The sequence below is a fragment of the Neofelis nebulosa genome, chromosome 4 (assembly GCF_028018385.1).
Source record: "Neofelis nebulosa isolate mNeoNeb1 chromosome 4, mNeoNeb1.pri, whole genome shotgun sequence".
NCBI lineage: Eukaryota > Metazoa > Chordata > Mammalia > Carnivora > Felidae > Neofelis > Neofelis nebulosa.
In genome coordinates, this window is record NC_080785.1 from 167398138 (window position 1) to 167412844 (window position 14707).

Genomic DNA, 14707 nt, shown 5'->3' on the forward strand with positions numbered 1-14707 from the left:
GTGTCAGCACAGAGGCGGAAGGGAACTTGAACCCAAGGACCGGGGAGATCATGACCTGAGCCAAAGTAGGAAGCTTACTGGACTGAATGAGCCAGGCGCTACGGCACCCCCTCCCCCCCACCCCCACCCCCCCATATAACTTTTAATGTGCATTATACCCATTCCAGATCTGGGGAGACTGAGGCCCTCCAGAGTTAAAGGCTGGAACAGCCAGGAGGGAGTGGGGTTTCTGGCTGGAGTGCAGGTGTTCAACCACCGCCGGAGGGGCCCTGGGGGCGGGGGCGCGGGGGCACAACCGCACCCAACGCTTGGGGGAACTTGAAACCGCTCGTGTGGTGACCCAGTCGTGGGAGGGCGGTTGGAGGAGGGTGGGGAGGGCTTGCGAGCACAGGCCTCGCAGGCACCTGACTCCCTGAGCCCCCGGGGCACGCCCGCTCCGTTCTCTGGGCCTGTGTGAAATGGGAGACACTCGCTTCGCTTCCCTCCAGGCTTGGGTGAGAAAACCCACGTGGGCCGTTTGGCACAGCCGGCGCTCATTAAACACCAGCTGGTGTTATTATGATGATTATCCCCATTATTATCCTTAATAAGTAATTAATTAGAACGAATGCGTCCTCTCCGCGTCCGACTGGGTCTCTCCGGGTCGGGAAGTCACCGGACCCCGAGGAGGGGCGAGCTCAGACTCAGAATTCTCCCCCATCTCCCGCGCCCCCCAGCCCACCCCCCTCCCGGCCCACGCGGTAGGCCTCGTAGCGCTGCCGTCAGGCGAGGGGGGCGCCGGCCTGAAGGCAGGGGTCCGGGCGTGGGCGCTCCCGTGTCGCCGCCCACGTGCGTGGGGGGGGGGGGGTCCCTCTCACCCCAGGGCGAACCGTCCGGCGCTAGGACCGTCTCACCCCGCCGGCGCCCGGCACGGAGGCCGAACCGGCCCCGAGGCCACGCCCCTCTCTCTGGTTATTGGCTTCCGGGTCCCGGCGCGCGGCCCCGATTGGTGGAGGCGGCCGTCAGCCTGCCCCGCCCCGCCCCGACCAGGCCTTAATTTTGGGCTCGGGGCTCGGCCTGCGCGCTCCGCGGGGCGGACTTGGGCGGCGGCGCGGGGAGAGCGGGGCGTCTGCCGCGCGCCCGACCGCCCGGCCGGAGTCCGGGGCGCGGCCATGGGCCCGGGGCCCCCAGCAGCCGGAGCGGGGGCGCCCCCGCGGCCACTGTCCCTGGCCGCTCGGCTGAGCTACGCCGTGGGCCACTTCCTCAACGACCTGTGCGCGTCCATGTGGTTCACCTACCTGCTGCTCTACCTGCACTCGGTGCGCGCTTACAGCTCCCGCGGCGCGGGCCTGCTGCTGCTGCTCGGCCAGGTGGCCGACGGGCTGTGTACGCCCCTCGTGGGCTACGAGGCCGACCGCGCCGCCGGCCGCTGCGCCCGCTGCGGCCCTCGGAAGGCTTGGCACCTGGTCGGTAAGTCTCGGCCGAGCCTCCTCCGTCTGACTGCCCGCTGGCTCGAGCCTCCCCCGTCGGACTGCCTGCCCCGGGGCCCCGAGCCTGCCTCCTGTGCCCGCCTGCCTGCCCGAGGCCCGAACCTCCTGCGTCCAGTACTCTGCCCCGTCCGTGAGCCTCCCCCATCTGTCTGCTTAGCTGCCCTGTACTCCTTCTGTCTGCCATCTGACCGCTCATGTGACCCTCCGGTGTCACTTCCCTTTGTCTTTCTCTCTGACCCCCATGGGCACGCTGAACGCTCTGCCTGCCTAGTGCCACCTCTGTCGCTCTGCCTGGTCTGGCTTCTCTGTTTGTCTGTCTGGGTGACCACCCAGGACAACTCGGTGTGAGTGGGGGGTCAGGCTGCCTAGAGCCCCCCCTCTGTCAGTCTGTCCGTTTCTCCGGTGCGCCTCTGCCCATCGTCTGCCCCGGCTCGGGCAGCCTGGTGCTTGGGAGGTTTGAGGGTGCTGTCCCCGAGCCAAGACTTGGGGGCAGGTAAGACCAAGGAGTCAGGGGTCTGTGTCTGTCTGGCTGAGGGGGCTGGGGTCTGCGGGGCCAACGGGGTGGGGCTCTGGGGGAGCTGTCAGAACACCTGTGTTGGTGAGGGGGTGGAGGCAGGTGCCCCCGGAGCTGGGGTGTCCTGCCCCGTGCACACCCTTGATAAGGCCGGCCTCCCAGCATCCCTTCTGTGCCGCCGTGGACCCTGGGCCTTGAGATTAGCCCCCGCCGCTTTCTCTGCCCACCTCCCCCTGGCACGGGTGCCTCCTGGCATTTGGGGCCCGCCGGGCATTTCGGGAGGCAGGCACAGGAATCCTGCCCTGCGAATTCTGGGCGGCAGCTTTCTGGAAGCTAGGAGGGGCCGGCCGACGTCTCCTTGCCCTTGGGAACAGTGACCGAGGAGGCAGTGACTTGCCCTGGGCCCTCGTGAGTGCTGTTTCTCCAAGCGGCCGGAGGTCGGGATTCTCGGGCGCCGAGGACACCCAGGCTGGCCTGGGGTCACTTTAGACTGTAGTGGCCGGGGAGGGGAGCAGGGAGACACGGGAGACTCAGACTGGTGCTCCCCTCTGAAAAGCGGACGGGAAAGGTGCTCCTCTTTGGGCCGGTGCGGGGATTGCTTGCAGAGTCTGAGATCCCGGCCTCAAACGCAGTTCTGTTCAGGTCAACTCCTTGACGAGCAAACGCGATAGTTCCTAGGCCTGACAGGTGACAGATACGTGGGTGTGGGGGTCTTCTCCCTGGGCCGACAGGGGAGCCACCCCTGGGGAGCCGGAAGCAGTCATGGGAAGGGGTCCCCGGGAGTGCACGCTGTTAGCAGCCTGATTCTGCGCCCCTTTCATAGGTGGGAGGCCTGGGGTTCGGTGAGGCTCCCACCAGACCCCAGAGGAAGAATCGGCCTCCCCTCCCCCCTGCAAAGGTTAGGCACCTTTATAAATAAAGAGCCGGCTTTGTATAGTTTATGTACAACCGGCCTGGGGCCTACGCACCCCTACCAGGCACCACGGCCTCCACCTGCACCCCTTCCCCTTCTCCTCCGCAGGGTGAGCGTGTGGGGAGACCCAGGAGGATCTGAGAGGAAGCCGAGGCAGCACCTCTTGAGGCCTGATAAGGGGACCTGAGTGAAAGTCACCTTGGCAACCCTTCCCACTTCTCTCTCTTTTTTTTTTTTTTTTTTTTTTTTTTTTTTTTGCCGCTGAGCCTGTGGCCGGTGGTGATGGATTCACTTTTTCCCTTAACAAGCTCTCTGGGCTTCCCCCAGCCCCGAGAGGATACAGCCAGACAGGGGATGATTCTCCGTGGGGTCCACACTGGGGCATGTGGGTGCACTAGGTTTCATAAGAGAGAAGCAGAGCTCTGAAGGAAGGGACGTTCGCTTTGGGGGTTTGAAGGATGGATAGGAGTGTGTGTGTGTGTGTGTGCATTCCGGCCGGTTGAGACAGCTGTGCAAATGTGACCTACCACAGTTTTAAAGCTCCCGAGGCAGGTTTTGCACGTTAGTCTCTTTTATTTTTTATTTTTTAATGTTTCTTTTTGAGAGCGAGTGAGACAGAGCACAAGTTGGGGGTGGGGGGCAAAGAGAGAGGGAGACACAGAATCGGGAGCAGGCTCCAGGCTCCAAGCTGTCAGCACAGAGCCCGACGCGGGACTCGAACCCACGAACCGTGAGATCATGAGCTGAGCTGAGCCGAAGTCGGACACTCAACCCACTGAGCCACCCGGGTGCCCTTTGCATGTTAACTCGTGCTGACTTTGAGAGGCAGATATTTTTGTTATCTCCACTTTCTGGAAACCGAGGCCCCAAGTCCCTTGCCCAAGGTCCCCCAGCCAGGCAGCCTCGTCCAGACAATGGTTAACCTGGCCTGGCCGGCTCCAGGGCGGGTTCTGGCCAGGGCAGCGCATTCTTCTGACCAGAGTGTACAGTTTGTGCCTGGGCCCTGCGGGGGCCTCCAGGGCCCCAGCGCCCCCAGGAATCGGATCGGGATGCCCCGCCCAGCGCCAGTTCCAGAGACATAGCAAGGAAAGCTGGGTTTGGTTTCACTTCCCCATCCCGGGACTGTGGACGTGGGCCCCGCGTCGGGGCATGAGGTCCAGAGCCTCGGGGGAGGAGGGGAGGCCAGCTGCTGGGCCCAGCGGGGAGGTGGGGGAGAGGGCCCTGAGCTGGAGGGAAGGAGCAGCTCGGGGGCGGCGGGGGGGGGGGTGGTGGCAGCAGGCTGGGTTCTCGGCTCTGCGGCTCACACGATGGACCTGGGTCCTCGGCTGGAAAATGGGGATGGTGGGAACACCCACCTCTTCAGGCTGTAAATTGGTGGCATTATTAATATTATCACTTAGTCACTCAAAAAGTCTGTACCGGGCCCCGTGCTGGTGGGCCAGGGCCACACAAGTGACCCAGAGAGACCTGTCGTCGGCCCTCCCAGAGCCTGGTCTGGCGGGGGAGGCAGGCAGGAAACAAGCAGAGACAGAAACATCCGTGTGTGTGCTAAGGCACATGAGAAGGAAGCCGTGTCCAGATGGGCTGCGTCGGGGCGGGGACGGGACGGCCGGTGACTGGGTCGGCCAGGGAGAGCTTTTCTGAGGAGGTGGCGTTTGAGTTGAGTTCTGAGGGACGAAAAGGACTCAGCCTTGCTGGGACGGTGTGAGGGAATAGCATTCCACGCAGCAGGACGACCTGTGCAAAGGCCCTGGGGTAGCACAGAGCCTGGCGTGGGGGGGCAGGGAGGAGGCCCGTTGTGGCTGGGGCAGAGGGGGCAGGGCCGGTCCCGCAGGGCCTGTTGGCTGCCCTTGAGGACTTGGGCTTGTTCTGAGGTATCGGGCTTTTTTCCAGGAAGAGGCCAGGCCTCCTCCTGAGCTGATGGGGACACTGGGGCTCAGGGAGGGGCAGGGTCCAGTGTAGCCTCACCCGGCGTCCCCTGGCCTTCTGACGGCTGGTAGCCCCGTGGGCCGCTTGGTAGGAGCTGGGGGAGGAAAAGGCCCTACCGGGCGAGGCAGGAGGGGGAAGTTGGGGGCATAAATGGCGTGTCTGGTGGGCAGTGGCGCCCTTTCAACCTGCCGACCCGCGGCTCCCCTCATTCCCTCCGCACCCCTCCCCCCCACCCCCCGCCCTGTCACCCTGGGGGGCCCGAGGCTGGCGTGGGGAGGCCTCGTCCTTGTCCTTTCCTAACACTTGGCTGGAGGTCCTGGCCCTGCCCTTGTACTCGCTATAGCACGTGACCTCACGTGCCTCAGTTTCCCCATTAGACACCGGGGTGCATCACCCGAACTGGCAGGTGGAGGCCTGGCTCCGCTGTCCTCTTGGGCCGCATGACCTTGGGTCCCTCTGCCTCGGCTTCCCCGTCTGTCCCGGGAACCCTTAACCTGCTGACTCCGACCCCACTGTGGGACTTTGCGAGGGCCTTTTCCGGGCCTGGCTCGTCCCCGCCTGGTCGCGCCCCGGGGGAGCCGCGGGCTCGTGGGAAGGCCCTGTGGGGTGACCGCCCCGCTCTCCGTTCGTCCACAGGCACCGTCTGTGTCCTGCTGTCCTTCCCCTTCATCTTCAGCCCGTGCCTGGGCTGCGGGGCGGGTACCCCGGAGTGGGCCGCCCTCCTCTACTACGGGCCCTTCATCGTGATCTTCCAGTTCGGCTGGGCCGCCACGCAGATCGCCCACCTCAGCCTCATCCCGGAGCTCGTCACCAACGACCACGAGAAGGTGGAGCTCACGGCCCTCAGGTACGTGGGGCACCGGCGAGGCCCGGAGACCGGGGCGCCGTCCGCGTTTGGGCTCCGCTTGGCCGTGTGGCTCCGGGACCGCCAGTGCCGGGTGACCCGTCTGTACGATGGCGTATCCCTCCGCCGTTGCGGCCACAGAGTCAGCAGCTTAAAACGGCACCAGATAGCATCTCCTGGTCGCTGTGGGTGTGGAGCCTGACTGCTCAGCTGTACTTTCTGCCCCACGGTCTGTCTGGAGGCCCCCGTCGAGGTGGTGGCTACGCCTGGGGTCTCACCTGAGGCTTGGGTTTCCCTAAGGATCTCCTGCTTAGGCTTGGCTCACCCAGGATAATCTCCATTAATTATACCTGCAGGACCCCTTTACCTTTGTCACTTTTACCTAAACAGTGGGAGTGATCTCGCTTATCCACAGTCCCCTTCTCGAGGGCAGGGATTAGGACGCGACCAGGGCGTGGGAAGATCGAGGGCCATCTTAGACTCCAGCTTGCCCACATGGATACAGCTGGCGCCGGGCTTGTCTGTTGGCTGGTTTGAGGCACTGAAGGAGGTTCTCCTGGATATGGTAATGGGAGCATTTATGCAGTGCTTGCTGTGTGCAGGTGCAGGCACAGTTCTAGGCCCTTTGTGTGGATTATCTTTGATCATCATGGCAAGGCCAGGCTTGGTGCAGAGCCCGCCCCTTCGGGCCAGTGTGCAGCGGGACAAGGGTACAGGAGATGATCAAGTGCCAGGCAGAAGGGCTAGCGCAGGTGGTGGCGGCCCCTGTGGCCAGAGCTGGGGGGAGGACTGGCTCACGGGAGGCACCCTGAGCGTGCACTCCTCTGGCACCTTCAGTGGGGCCCTGCCTCCTCCACCTCGGTCCGCTTGGCCCCGGCGCTGCCCAGCCCGGCCTCTGACTTCCACATCATGGCGCGGAGCCGTGGGCGCCAATGACGGGGGTTGCCCCGGGCCCGAGGGCCCCAGCTGGCGGGCCAGGCGGGGCTGAGACCGAGCTCAGGGGGCACCTTCCACCTGCCAATGATTTACCACCAGCCTTGTGGCCAATTCACTCTGATCTCTGGGGGTGTTGTGCTCACTTTCAGAAAGGGAAACTGAGTCCTGGTGTGAGATCCAGAGGCTCTGCCCCCAAGCCCCGGAGGGACACTGTTCTAGGGCTGCGAGCAGGAGCAGGCCTGGATGCTTCTAGACCATGCAGCCCTGGCCCAGGAGCTGGGAACCAAGAATCCCCACATCCTGGCTTCTGAGCATCTCCAGCGCACAGGCGTGTGTGGGCCATGGCCCTGCTTCCCCGAGTCTCGGTGCCCGGACGGCTCGGGTCGTCGTGGTGGACTCGTGGGTCATTGTAAATCCTCGGATAATGCGTAGCCAGGGCTTTCCTGGGGCCACCCGACGTTTAGTGGCTGAGATCACCCAGCAGCCAGAGATTCCCCGGATGCCAGCGGTGGCTCTGGCGGCGCGCCGAAGCCTCGCCTGCCTCCCGCCAGGTACGCCTTCACCGTGGTGGCCAACATCACCGTGTACGGTGCCGCCTGGCTGCTGCTCCGCCTGCAGGGCTCCCCGCACACGGACGTGGCCCGGGACGTCCGCGACCAGCTGGGCGTCCAAGACGTGCGGGTGTTCCAGGTGAGCTGGGCCCCGGGCGGGACACCCCGGGGCCCCGGACCCCGGGGCTTGGGCTCCGGCCGACCCCTGTCCCGCCTGGCCTCCAGAACCTGTCCCTGCTGGTGGTCGGAGTGGGAGCCATCTTCTCGCTGCTGTTCCACGTGGGCACGAGGGAAGGGCGCCGGCCGCGGGCGGAGGAGCCCGACGAGCACAGCCCGCTGCTGGCCCCGCCCACCGCCCAGCCCCTGCTGCTCTGGAAACACTGGCTGCGGGAGCCCGCCTTCTATCAGGTGTGCTGAGGGGGTGGGGGCGTTGGGGACAGAGTGGGGCTGGACCTGAGGCCTCCTCCCTGCAGGCGGCTCCCGTAGGCCCCGTGTCCCCTGCCGATGGGGGCAGGGCGCGCCGTCGGAGCCCAGCCTTCTCTGCCCGCAGGTGGGCCTGCTGTACATGAGCACGAGGCTCATCGTGAACCTGTCCCAGACGTACATAGCCATGTACCTCACCTACTCGCTCAACCTGCCCAAGGTGAGCTGGGCGGCGCGGGCTGGCGCGGAGCGGGGAGGAGGGGCCCGCCCGTGACAGGCGCGCATGCGCTCTGCCCCGACAGAAGTTCATCGCCACCATCCCGCTGGTGATGTACGTCAGCGGATTCTGCTCGTCCTTCCTCATGAAGCCGGTCAACAAGTGCATCGGGAGGAACGTAAGTGGGCGGGCGGGGGGGCGGGGAAGGATCCCACAGCGGAGAGCTGGGGGGCGGCTCCGGACCGCGGCACCCACACCGTGGAAGCCCCGTGTCTGGGAGGTCTAGAGTCCCGGCCTCAGAGCGGCTCAGGGCTCCAGGGTTCTAGAACTTGGGGGGCTGCCAGGGGCAGCGGCCAGCGGTGGCACGGAGCCCTTGAACTCTGGCCAGCGCGACTAAGGAACTGAACATTTCACTCTGTTTAACTTTAATGGACTCGGGCGCGGCCGTGGCCCCACAGTGCGGGCTCTGTGGCGCTGTAGCCCCCAGGCCCCCGAGTCTTGTGGGGTCCGAGCCAGGGGCCCCGTAGGGATGGCTCCCCTCGCCCCTCCAGGCTGCGGCCGGGCCCGGAGGTACGGCAGACCGAAGGGCAGAGGGGGTAGGTGCCGACCGGCAAGGGCGAGGCGGGCCTGACCTGGGCCCGCTCCTCCACAGCTGACCTACTTCGCGGGCCTCCTGGTGATCCTGGCCTTCGCCGCCTGGGTGGCGCTGGCAGACAGGCTCGGCGTGGCCGTGTACGTAGCCGCCGTGCTGCTGGGCACGGGCTGTGCCACGATCCTCGTCACCTCGCTGGCCATGACGGCCGACCTCATCGGCCCCCACACGGTAAGGCTGATGGTGTGGACCGGGTGGGGGGTTGGGGGACCGGGGCCGGGCTGTGACCTGCCTGCCCGTGTCCCCCAGCACAGCGGAGCCTTCGTGTATGGTGCCATGAGCTTCTCGGATAAGGTGGCCAACGGGCTGGCGGTCATGGCCATCCAGAGCCTGCATCCCTGCTCGTGAGTGCTGCTCACTTCCTCACTCAGTAAGACGAGCCGAGTGCGTGCCGGGTGCCAGGCGCTGCCCGGGGTCTGGGGACTCAGCCTGGGCCTGAGGCGGCACGCTGGCGGGTTCTCACGGGGGGGATGCCCGGCTGTTCCTTACCTCCGGCACTTGGCTTACTTGGGAAGCAAATGCGGGGTCCGCTGTGCGCCGAGGACACAGCATTCGGATGTACCAGGGCCGTGGGCAGGGCTGGGGCAAAGCCAGAGTCTTGTTCAGGCCCTGAGAACCTGTAAGGTTCCAGACCCCGGTGGTTCTAGCACACTGAGGCTGAGCCTCGTAGAAGTCTGGGCTCTGGGAACAAGGGCGGTCTGTTCCCGTCCTCATGGACCTGGGGGCGACGCCAGCCACTTTAATAAGCACATAGCTGCGTGATCCAGACCCATGCAAGGTGTGTAGGAAACACCGCTTGTGGGAGCCTGACTGGGGCAAGAGGTCAGGGTGGGCTTCCTTGAGGAGAGGACACTGGACCTGAGACTTGGTGGCTGTCAGGGAGTCCCAGGTAAACAGGGAGGAACAGCAAAGAGGAGGCCTGTGTGGCTGGAGCAGAGGAAGTGAGGGCAGCAGGAGGAGGGGGGCGGGGGGGGGGGGCAGTGCAGGTGTGCAGGGCCTTGGGGGCCGAGGCAGGTGGGAGCCCTCTGGTGGCTGCTGTTGGCACAACCGGGAGCAGGGGACTGTGGCAGTCCAGCCGGGTGAGGGGGTGCTGCGGGTGGCTCTCTGGTTCCGGCTGCCTGACGGCTGAGCGGGAGGCCCAGGCTGACGGGTCCTGACGGATGTCAGCTCACCTGCTCCTGCCCCACCCCTAGCTTGGAGCTCTGCTGCCGGGCCTGCGTAGGCTTCTACCACTGGGTGATGGTGGCTGTGACTGGTGGCGTGGGCGTGGCCGCCACCCTCTGTCTGTGCAGTCTCCTGATCTGGCCCATCCGCCTGCGGAGCTGTGAGTTGGGGCCGCGCCCCACCCTTGACCATGGGCGGCGGGGCTGGGCCCCCGGCAGGCTCCGGCCTCACTGACTACCCTCATCCCTTTCTCTTGCAGGGGACCCCGGAGCCTAACCCTGACACCGTCCCCCCACGGTCGCGGTCCTGTGCACATGAACTCTACAGGCCATGCCCAGCTCCCATCCCTGCCCCCCATCCTCACCTGGCTGTGAGGGCGGCAGGTGAGGGCAGGCGGTCAGCAGCCCAGACTCTGAGCTTGGCCCTCTGGGATCCAGGGGAGTGCCCAGCTCACCCGTCACCCCAGGCTCGGTCGGGGTTTCCTAGGTGCTGCCGGGTCCCTGGACGAACGGTGTCGTCACTGGGCCTGATGGGAGCCTCAGGCTTGGGGGTTGGGGGGGGGGGGACCCAGTCCCACACCCCTGTGCCCAAGGCCACGACCGGCTATGAATAAAAAGCCACCCAGGGGTGAGGACTGTGGCCTCAGCTGTCTGCCCGGGGCCCAGAGTGGGGAGGGGGCAGCCGGCGCCTCCGGGGTCCATCTGCCTTCGTCCCAGAGTTCTGGTCGCCAGGGTCTCGGTTAGCAGCTCCCTTTATCTGGCCGCCTGGCCACCCAAGACCCTCCCAGGCCCCAGAAGTGGAGAGGTGCACAGGGTCGGGGGGGTGGTGTCAGAGGCACAGGGGTCCCTGCAGGGGCGGTGCTGGCAGCGTGACCTTTATCAGCGGACGGGCGGGTGGGCGGGCGGGGGCCGCTGGTTGGCGGAGGCGTGGCATGGCCGCCGCGGCACCGACCGGTACGGCACGTGGTCCGACCGCCACGGTGGCTCCACCCGGTATTGGTGCCTGTTGACCACTGTAGGGGCCAGGACCCAGGTCACCTCCTGTCCCCCGCTTTCTGGCCCTGGGCGGTCTCCACTTCGGTCCAGCGGCCTCGCTCCCCCAGATTTCTGGGCCCCCGGTCCTCACCGTACTCCTTGCCCCGGATGAGTCTGTCCCTCCACAGCGTGCTCCCCCACCGTGTGCCGGGGTTCCTGTACTGGGCAGGGATGACAGGGTCGTACCAGGCGGTCTCCCGGAGGTGCTGGGTACAGGCTGCAGGAGGGGGGGGGGGGGGGGGGGGAGAGGAGGTCATCTCTCGCCTTGCCCTCCCCTGGGGGGCCGGCCCGGTGGCGGGGCAAGTCCGGGCTGAGCACTCACCCGAGGGCATGCTTCGCTCCCGGCAGCTGTGACCTCTGTGCCAGTGGCCGTGGGCCTCCCGGTACGGGCTGTCCGGGGCCCGCGGGAACGTGTACCAGGCCTCACGGGGGTCTGAGGTGGTTAGGCCGGTGGACCACAGCTGGCCAGCTGCGTCGCGTCCCAGGGGCGTGTACTTCCAGCGGGTGGCCTGCTTGATGGCCGGCGTCCAGCGGGGCCCCTCCAGGGACAGGCAGTCATCGCTGAGGGGGTTAATGGCGGGGAGGAGGAAGCTGAGCCTGTGGCCCTCCCTGCCCTCCCCCCGGGCCTCGGCTGGCTCTGGAATGGGCCTTTTTACCCCCTGCCATGCGTTGCGAGCATCGAGGGCGCAAGGGCCTGGACACCCCCCTTCCCCAGGCCTGGCAGAGCGGGAGGCCGACCCTTCGTGGCCCCCTCCTCTCCAGCCTCCGTGCACCCTCACTAAACCTTTCACTTTTTCGGCCTGCCTTTCTCCCTGGGGACGCGGGGGGCGGGGACAAGGGGAACACCCGTTCCCGGCGGCCTCTGGGGCCAGAGCCTGTCCTGGGCTGGGCATTAGGACGGCTTCCCCGAGGAGGCCGCAGCACCAAGCTCCAGGTGGATACACAAAGGCCCTGGGGGAGCACGGGACTGTGCAGAAACAGAGGCCATGGGGCAGAGAAGACAGCCACAGCGTGGTACCATTAAAAGTAAAGCAGAAAAAAAACCTCCCAAGCTGCCGAAGCCGCACACACTTGCTCGAGCAGAAACCTCGACAGCCGCTCCTTCCCGCACACGACGGGCAGGGGCTCTGAGCCGCTGAGCTGCCCCGAGGCAGTGCCCGCAGGGCCGCTGGCAACAGGCTTTTCACCAGCGCCTGCAGGCACAGATCTGGTCCCAGAAAACCAGAAGCCCACATGTCTCCTGAAGGGGGGCGGGGATTAGCCTGGTAGGTTCCGGCACATCTGTGTCAGGAAATGGACAGACAGGTCTGCCACTCGCTCAAGGGGAAGTTCAAGACCATGTGGCGAGACCCACACTGCAAGAGGCACGTGATTTGTAGAAGACCGTGAAAACGGTCCCAGTCCTCAATGGGGGCTCCCAATTCCATACCCACCTGGAATCTCAGAACAGAACCCTATTAGGAGACGGGGTTTCAGCACACACAGCTGTAAAGCTGGGAGGCGGGAGGCTAGGCTGGTGTCCTTGGAAGGAGGGGTTTGGACACGGAGAAGGCTACGTGAAGATGGGGCAGGGATCAGGGTGACGCGTCCTCGGGGGGTGCCAAGAACTGCCACGAAGACACGAGAAGCCGGGGGGCGTGACAGAGAGTCTCCCTCAGGCCCTGAAGGAACCAGCCCTGCTGACCCCTTGGGGTCGGGCATCTGGCTTCCAGAACCGGGGGGAGGGCAAATCGGAGCCCCCAGCCCGGGCCCTCGGAGCAGCGGCAGCAAACTGGGGTCTGCTCGCTATGCGTGCGCGGTGCCCACGCGAGCCTCTGACCTGCGGTTTCCACAGGCGCCCCGCTCTGGCCGTGGGCAGGGAGGGAGGAGAGGCGGGAGGAGAGAGCAACACCAGCATGCCTTCGCTCAGAAATCAGACGACATTCAAGAGAAGCCACACCAGACCCCGTCTGGCCCGAGACCCAGAGGTGGGGTCTGGGGGCAAGGCGCGCACTCACCTGTACAGAGGTGCTGGGAATGCCACTTCCAGGGTCCCCTGGGGGACGTGGGGCCGGGCAGCCTCTGGCCGCTGCCACGCCAGGGTCTGCATGTCTGCCTCTGGGCCCCCAGGGGCTCACGCCTGGAAGGCCTGTGGGGCCATTGTTGACAGCGACAAAGGCCCTCGGTGTCCCGGCAACGGTACCGGCCAGCGCTGGCCTCCATCCAGACAGCCGCCACCCGCCCCCGCCCCAGGATGCCTCCCCCGGGAGGGGGAGGACCAGACGAAAGGCAGGCATGTGCCTCGGGTGGTGGCCGTTAAAACCGGGGCTCCCACCCCCTCTCTGGGCCCCCTGAGAACACCCTCACGTGGGGCTCTCCGGGCTGTGCCCTCAGCTGCACCTCTCCGGAAGCTCCGTCCGGGCCCCCCATTCCCAGCCCTCCCTCCTCACCCCCCACCCTGTCCCTCTTCTGCTTCTGACCCACCACTTGGAGCGAGACCCTCACATGTACGTGCACAGCTCAGTTCACAGTCAGTCTCAATGGCACGACAGACACAGACCGTGTCCCCCGCGCACACGCACGTCCCTCGGCCACGAGCAGGAGCGAGGCGCCCACACCCGCCGCCCGGCGTAAGGACCCTGAACACACGACGCTCAGGGAGGGAACCAGACACAGAGGCCACACGGGGTGTGATTCCATTTATGTGAAACGTCCAGAACAGGCTCATCCACAGACAGGAAAGGGGTTTGTGGGGGCCGGGCGCTGGGGAGGGGGCAGGGAGTGACAGCTGATGGGGACGGGTTGTCTTTTGGGGTGGTGGAATGTTCTGGAACTAGACACGGTAGCAGCACCACCTCGTGAATGTACTAAACGTCACCGATATATGCTCCGAGATACACCACATAACAGAAACGTGAACTCCAAGGGCCCCCGAGGCCCCACCTGCCCTGCCCCATCCGCTCCCCACCCTCCCCTCACAGGCTCTGCCCCACAGCCTGTGCGGGGACTGTGCTCTCCGCCCTGGTGCCCCCCTGCTCTCTGGGCCCTTGATCAAACACCAGGCTCTATTGGGCCTCGGGTTGGAAGGTGACATTTTCTAGGGCCTCCTGCCACCTGTCACACTGAGAGCCACGCGGGCTTCTCCCTGTCCCGTCCCACTCCTGCCACAGCAGAGGCCCACGAAGGCAGGTGCTGTGGTCCAGTGTCTCTCGTCCCCACGACCCCAGACGGGGCTCCTCACCTAGAGGGAGGGGCCGGGGTGCGTGCCCGCTGTGGGCACCTGCTCGCGGCAGAGGGCTCACCCTTCTGAGACCCCTGGGGTCCCCTGACCTGCCAGGTCCTGCCCCCACTCTGGCCGGGGCTGGCCTTCCTCCCCAGCCCCAAGACCTCCTGCTGCCCTCCAGCACTTCCAGATCTCTCTCTTCCACGGTCCCTGCGGAGTCCTCAGCTCCCCCTCTGGCTGCCCCTCACTCGCTGCCCCTGCCTGCACCTTGTCCACCACCACCACACCCCTTCCCTTTTCTCGCAAAAGCTACACCCGAAGGTCAACCAACAAATCTCACCCCCCCCCCCCCAGCACTCCGTGTGACACGCTGGGCCAGTGACGCCACCCACTGGCCTGTTTCCCCACCTGCCAGATAGAGGTGACAGAAGCAGCTGCCCCACCCACAAGCTGCCATGTGGCCCCGTGCCCCTAGTCCCGCGGCCCTCGTCTCCTCCGGCCCCTCCCCTTGCTCTCTGTGCAGGCACAGACCGCCGCCTCCGGCCCCATCCTCCTCCTCCCGGATGCCAGCCAGGAGTGGGTGCCTCTCCCCCACAGCAGGGCCGTGCCCTGGCTGGGCCACGAGGGCTGGCTACACCCATGTCCTCTGCCCCGGGGGACCATGAAGCCAGGGTCACGGGCACCTCTCGCAGCCTGCCCGCGAGACTCCTCCACAGCCAGCTCGCCCAGGGCGAGTCGCCTGTGCCCGTTTGTGACACTTAGGCTGGCCTGCGGCCCCGGGCACGTGCAGACCCACAGGACCCCTCCCAGCTGGGGACCAGAGAGACGGACAGCCAGCCCCAGCAGTGTGTAAACCCAC

At 65.9% G+C, this 14707-nt stretch overlaps 2 protein-coding genes across 6 annotated transcripts; one reads left to right on the forward strand and one right to left on the reverse strand.

The window, feature by feature from the left end:
• The first annotated feature begins 1037 nt into the window (after positions 1–1037).
• MFSD12 (major facilitator superfamily domain containing 12) lies at positions 1038–10246 on the forward strand. 2 transcript variants are annotated; one of them, XM_058729012.1, is made up of 10 exons: positions 1040–1449; positions 5462–5672; positions 7157–7295; positions 7382–7564; positions 7707–7799; positions 7882–7974; positions 8449–8619; positions 8698–8792; positions 9642–9772; positions 9872–10246. In XM_058729012.1, the coding sequence occupies exons 1-10, from the start codon at positions 1152–1154 to the stop codon at positions 9886–9888; spliced, it is 1431 nt and encodes a 476-aa protein (XP_058584995.1). In that variant the 5' UTR covers positions 1040–1151; the 3' UTR covers positions 9889–10246. The 2 variants fall into 2 exon arrangements, with proteins under 2 accessions (XP_058584996.1, XP_058584995.1); XM_058729013.1 differs by lacking the exon at positions 9642–9772 and having other exon boundaries at positions 1038–1449.
• TEKTIP1 (tektin bundle interacting protein 1) lies at positions 8199–13034 on the reverse strand. Of its 4 annotated transcripts, none has more exons than XM_058729044.1 (5): positions 12644–12720; positions 11691–12001; positions 10969–11207; positions 10738–10863; positions 8199–9027 (listed from the first exon to the last, which is right to left on the reverse strand). In XM_058729044.1, the coding sequence occupies exons 2-5, from the start codon at positions 11879–11881 to the stop codon at positions 8873–8875; spliced, it is 711 nt and encodes a 236-aa protein (XP_058585027.1). In that variant the 5' UTR covers positions 11882–12001; positions 12644–12720; the 3' UTR covers positions 8199–8872. The 4 variants fall into 4 exon arrangements, with proteins under 4 accessions (XP_058585027.1, XP_058585028.1, XP_058585029.1 ...); XM_058729045.1 differs by lacking the exon at positions 12644–12720 and adding an exon at positions 12080–12148; XM_058729046.1 differs by lacking the exon at positions 11691–12001 and having other exon boundaries at positions 12644–13034.
• Between the last annotated feature and the right edge of the window lie 1673 nt (positions 13035–14707).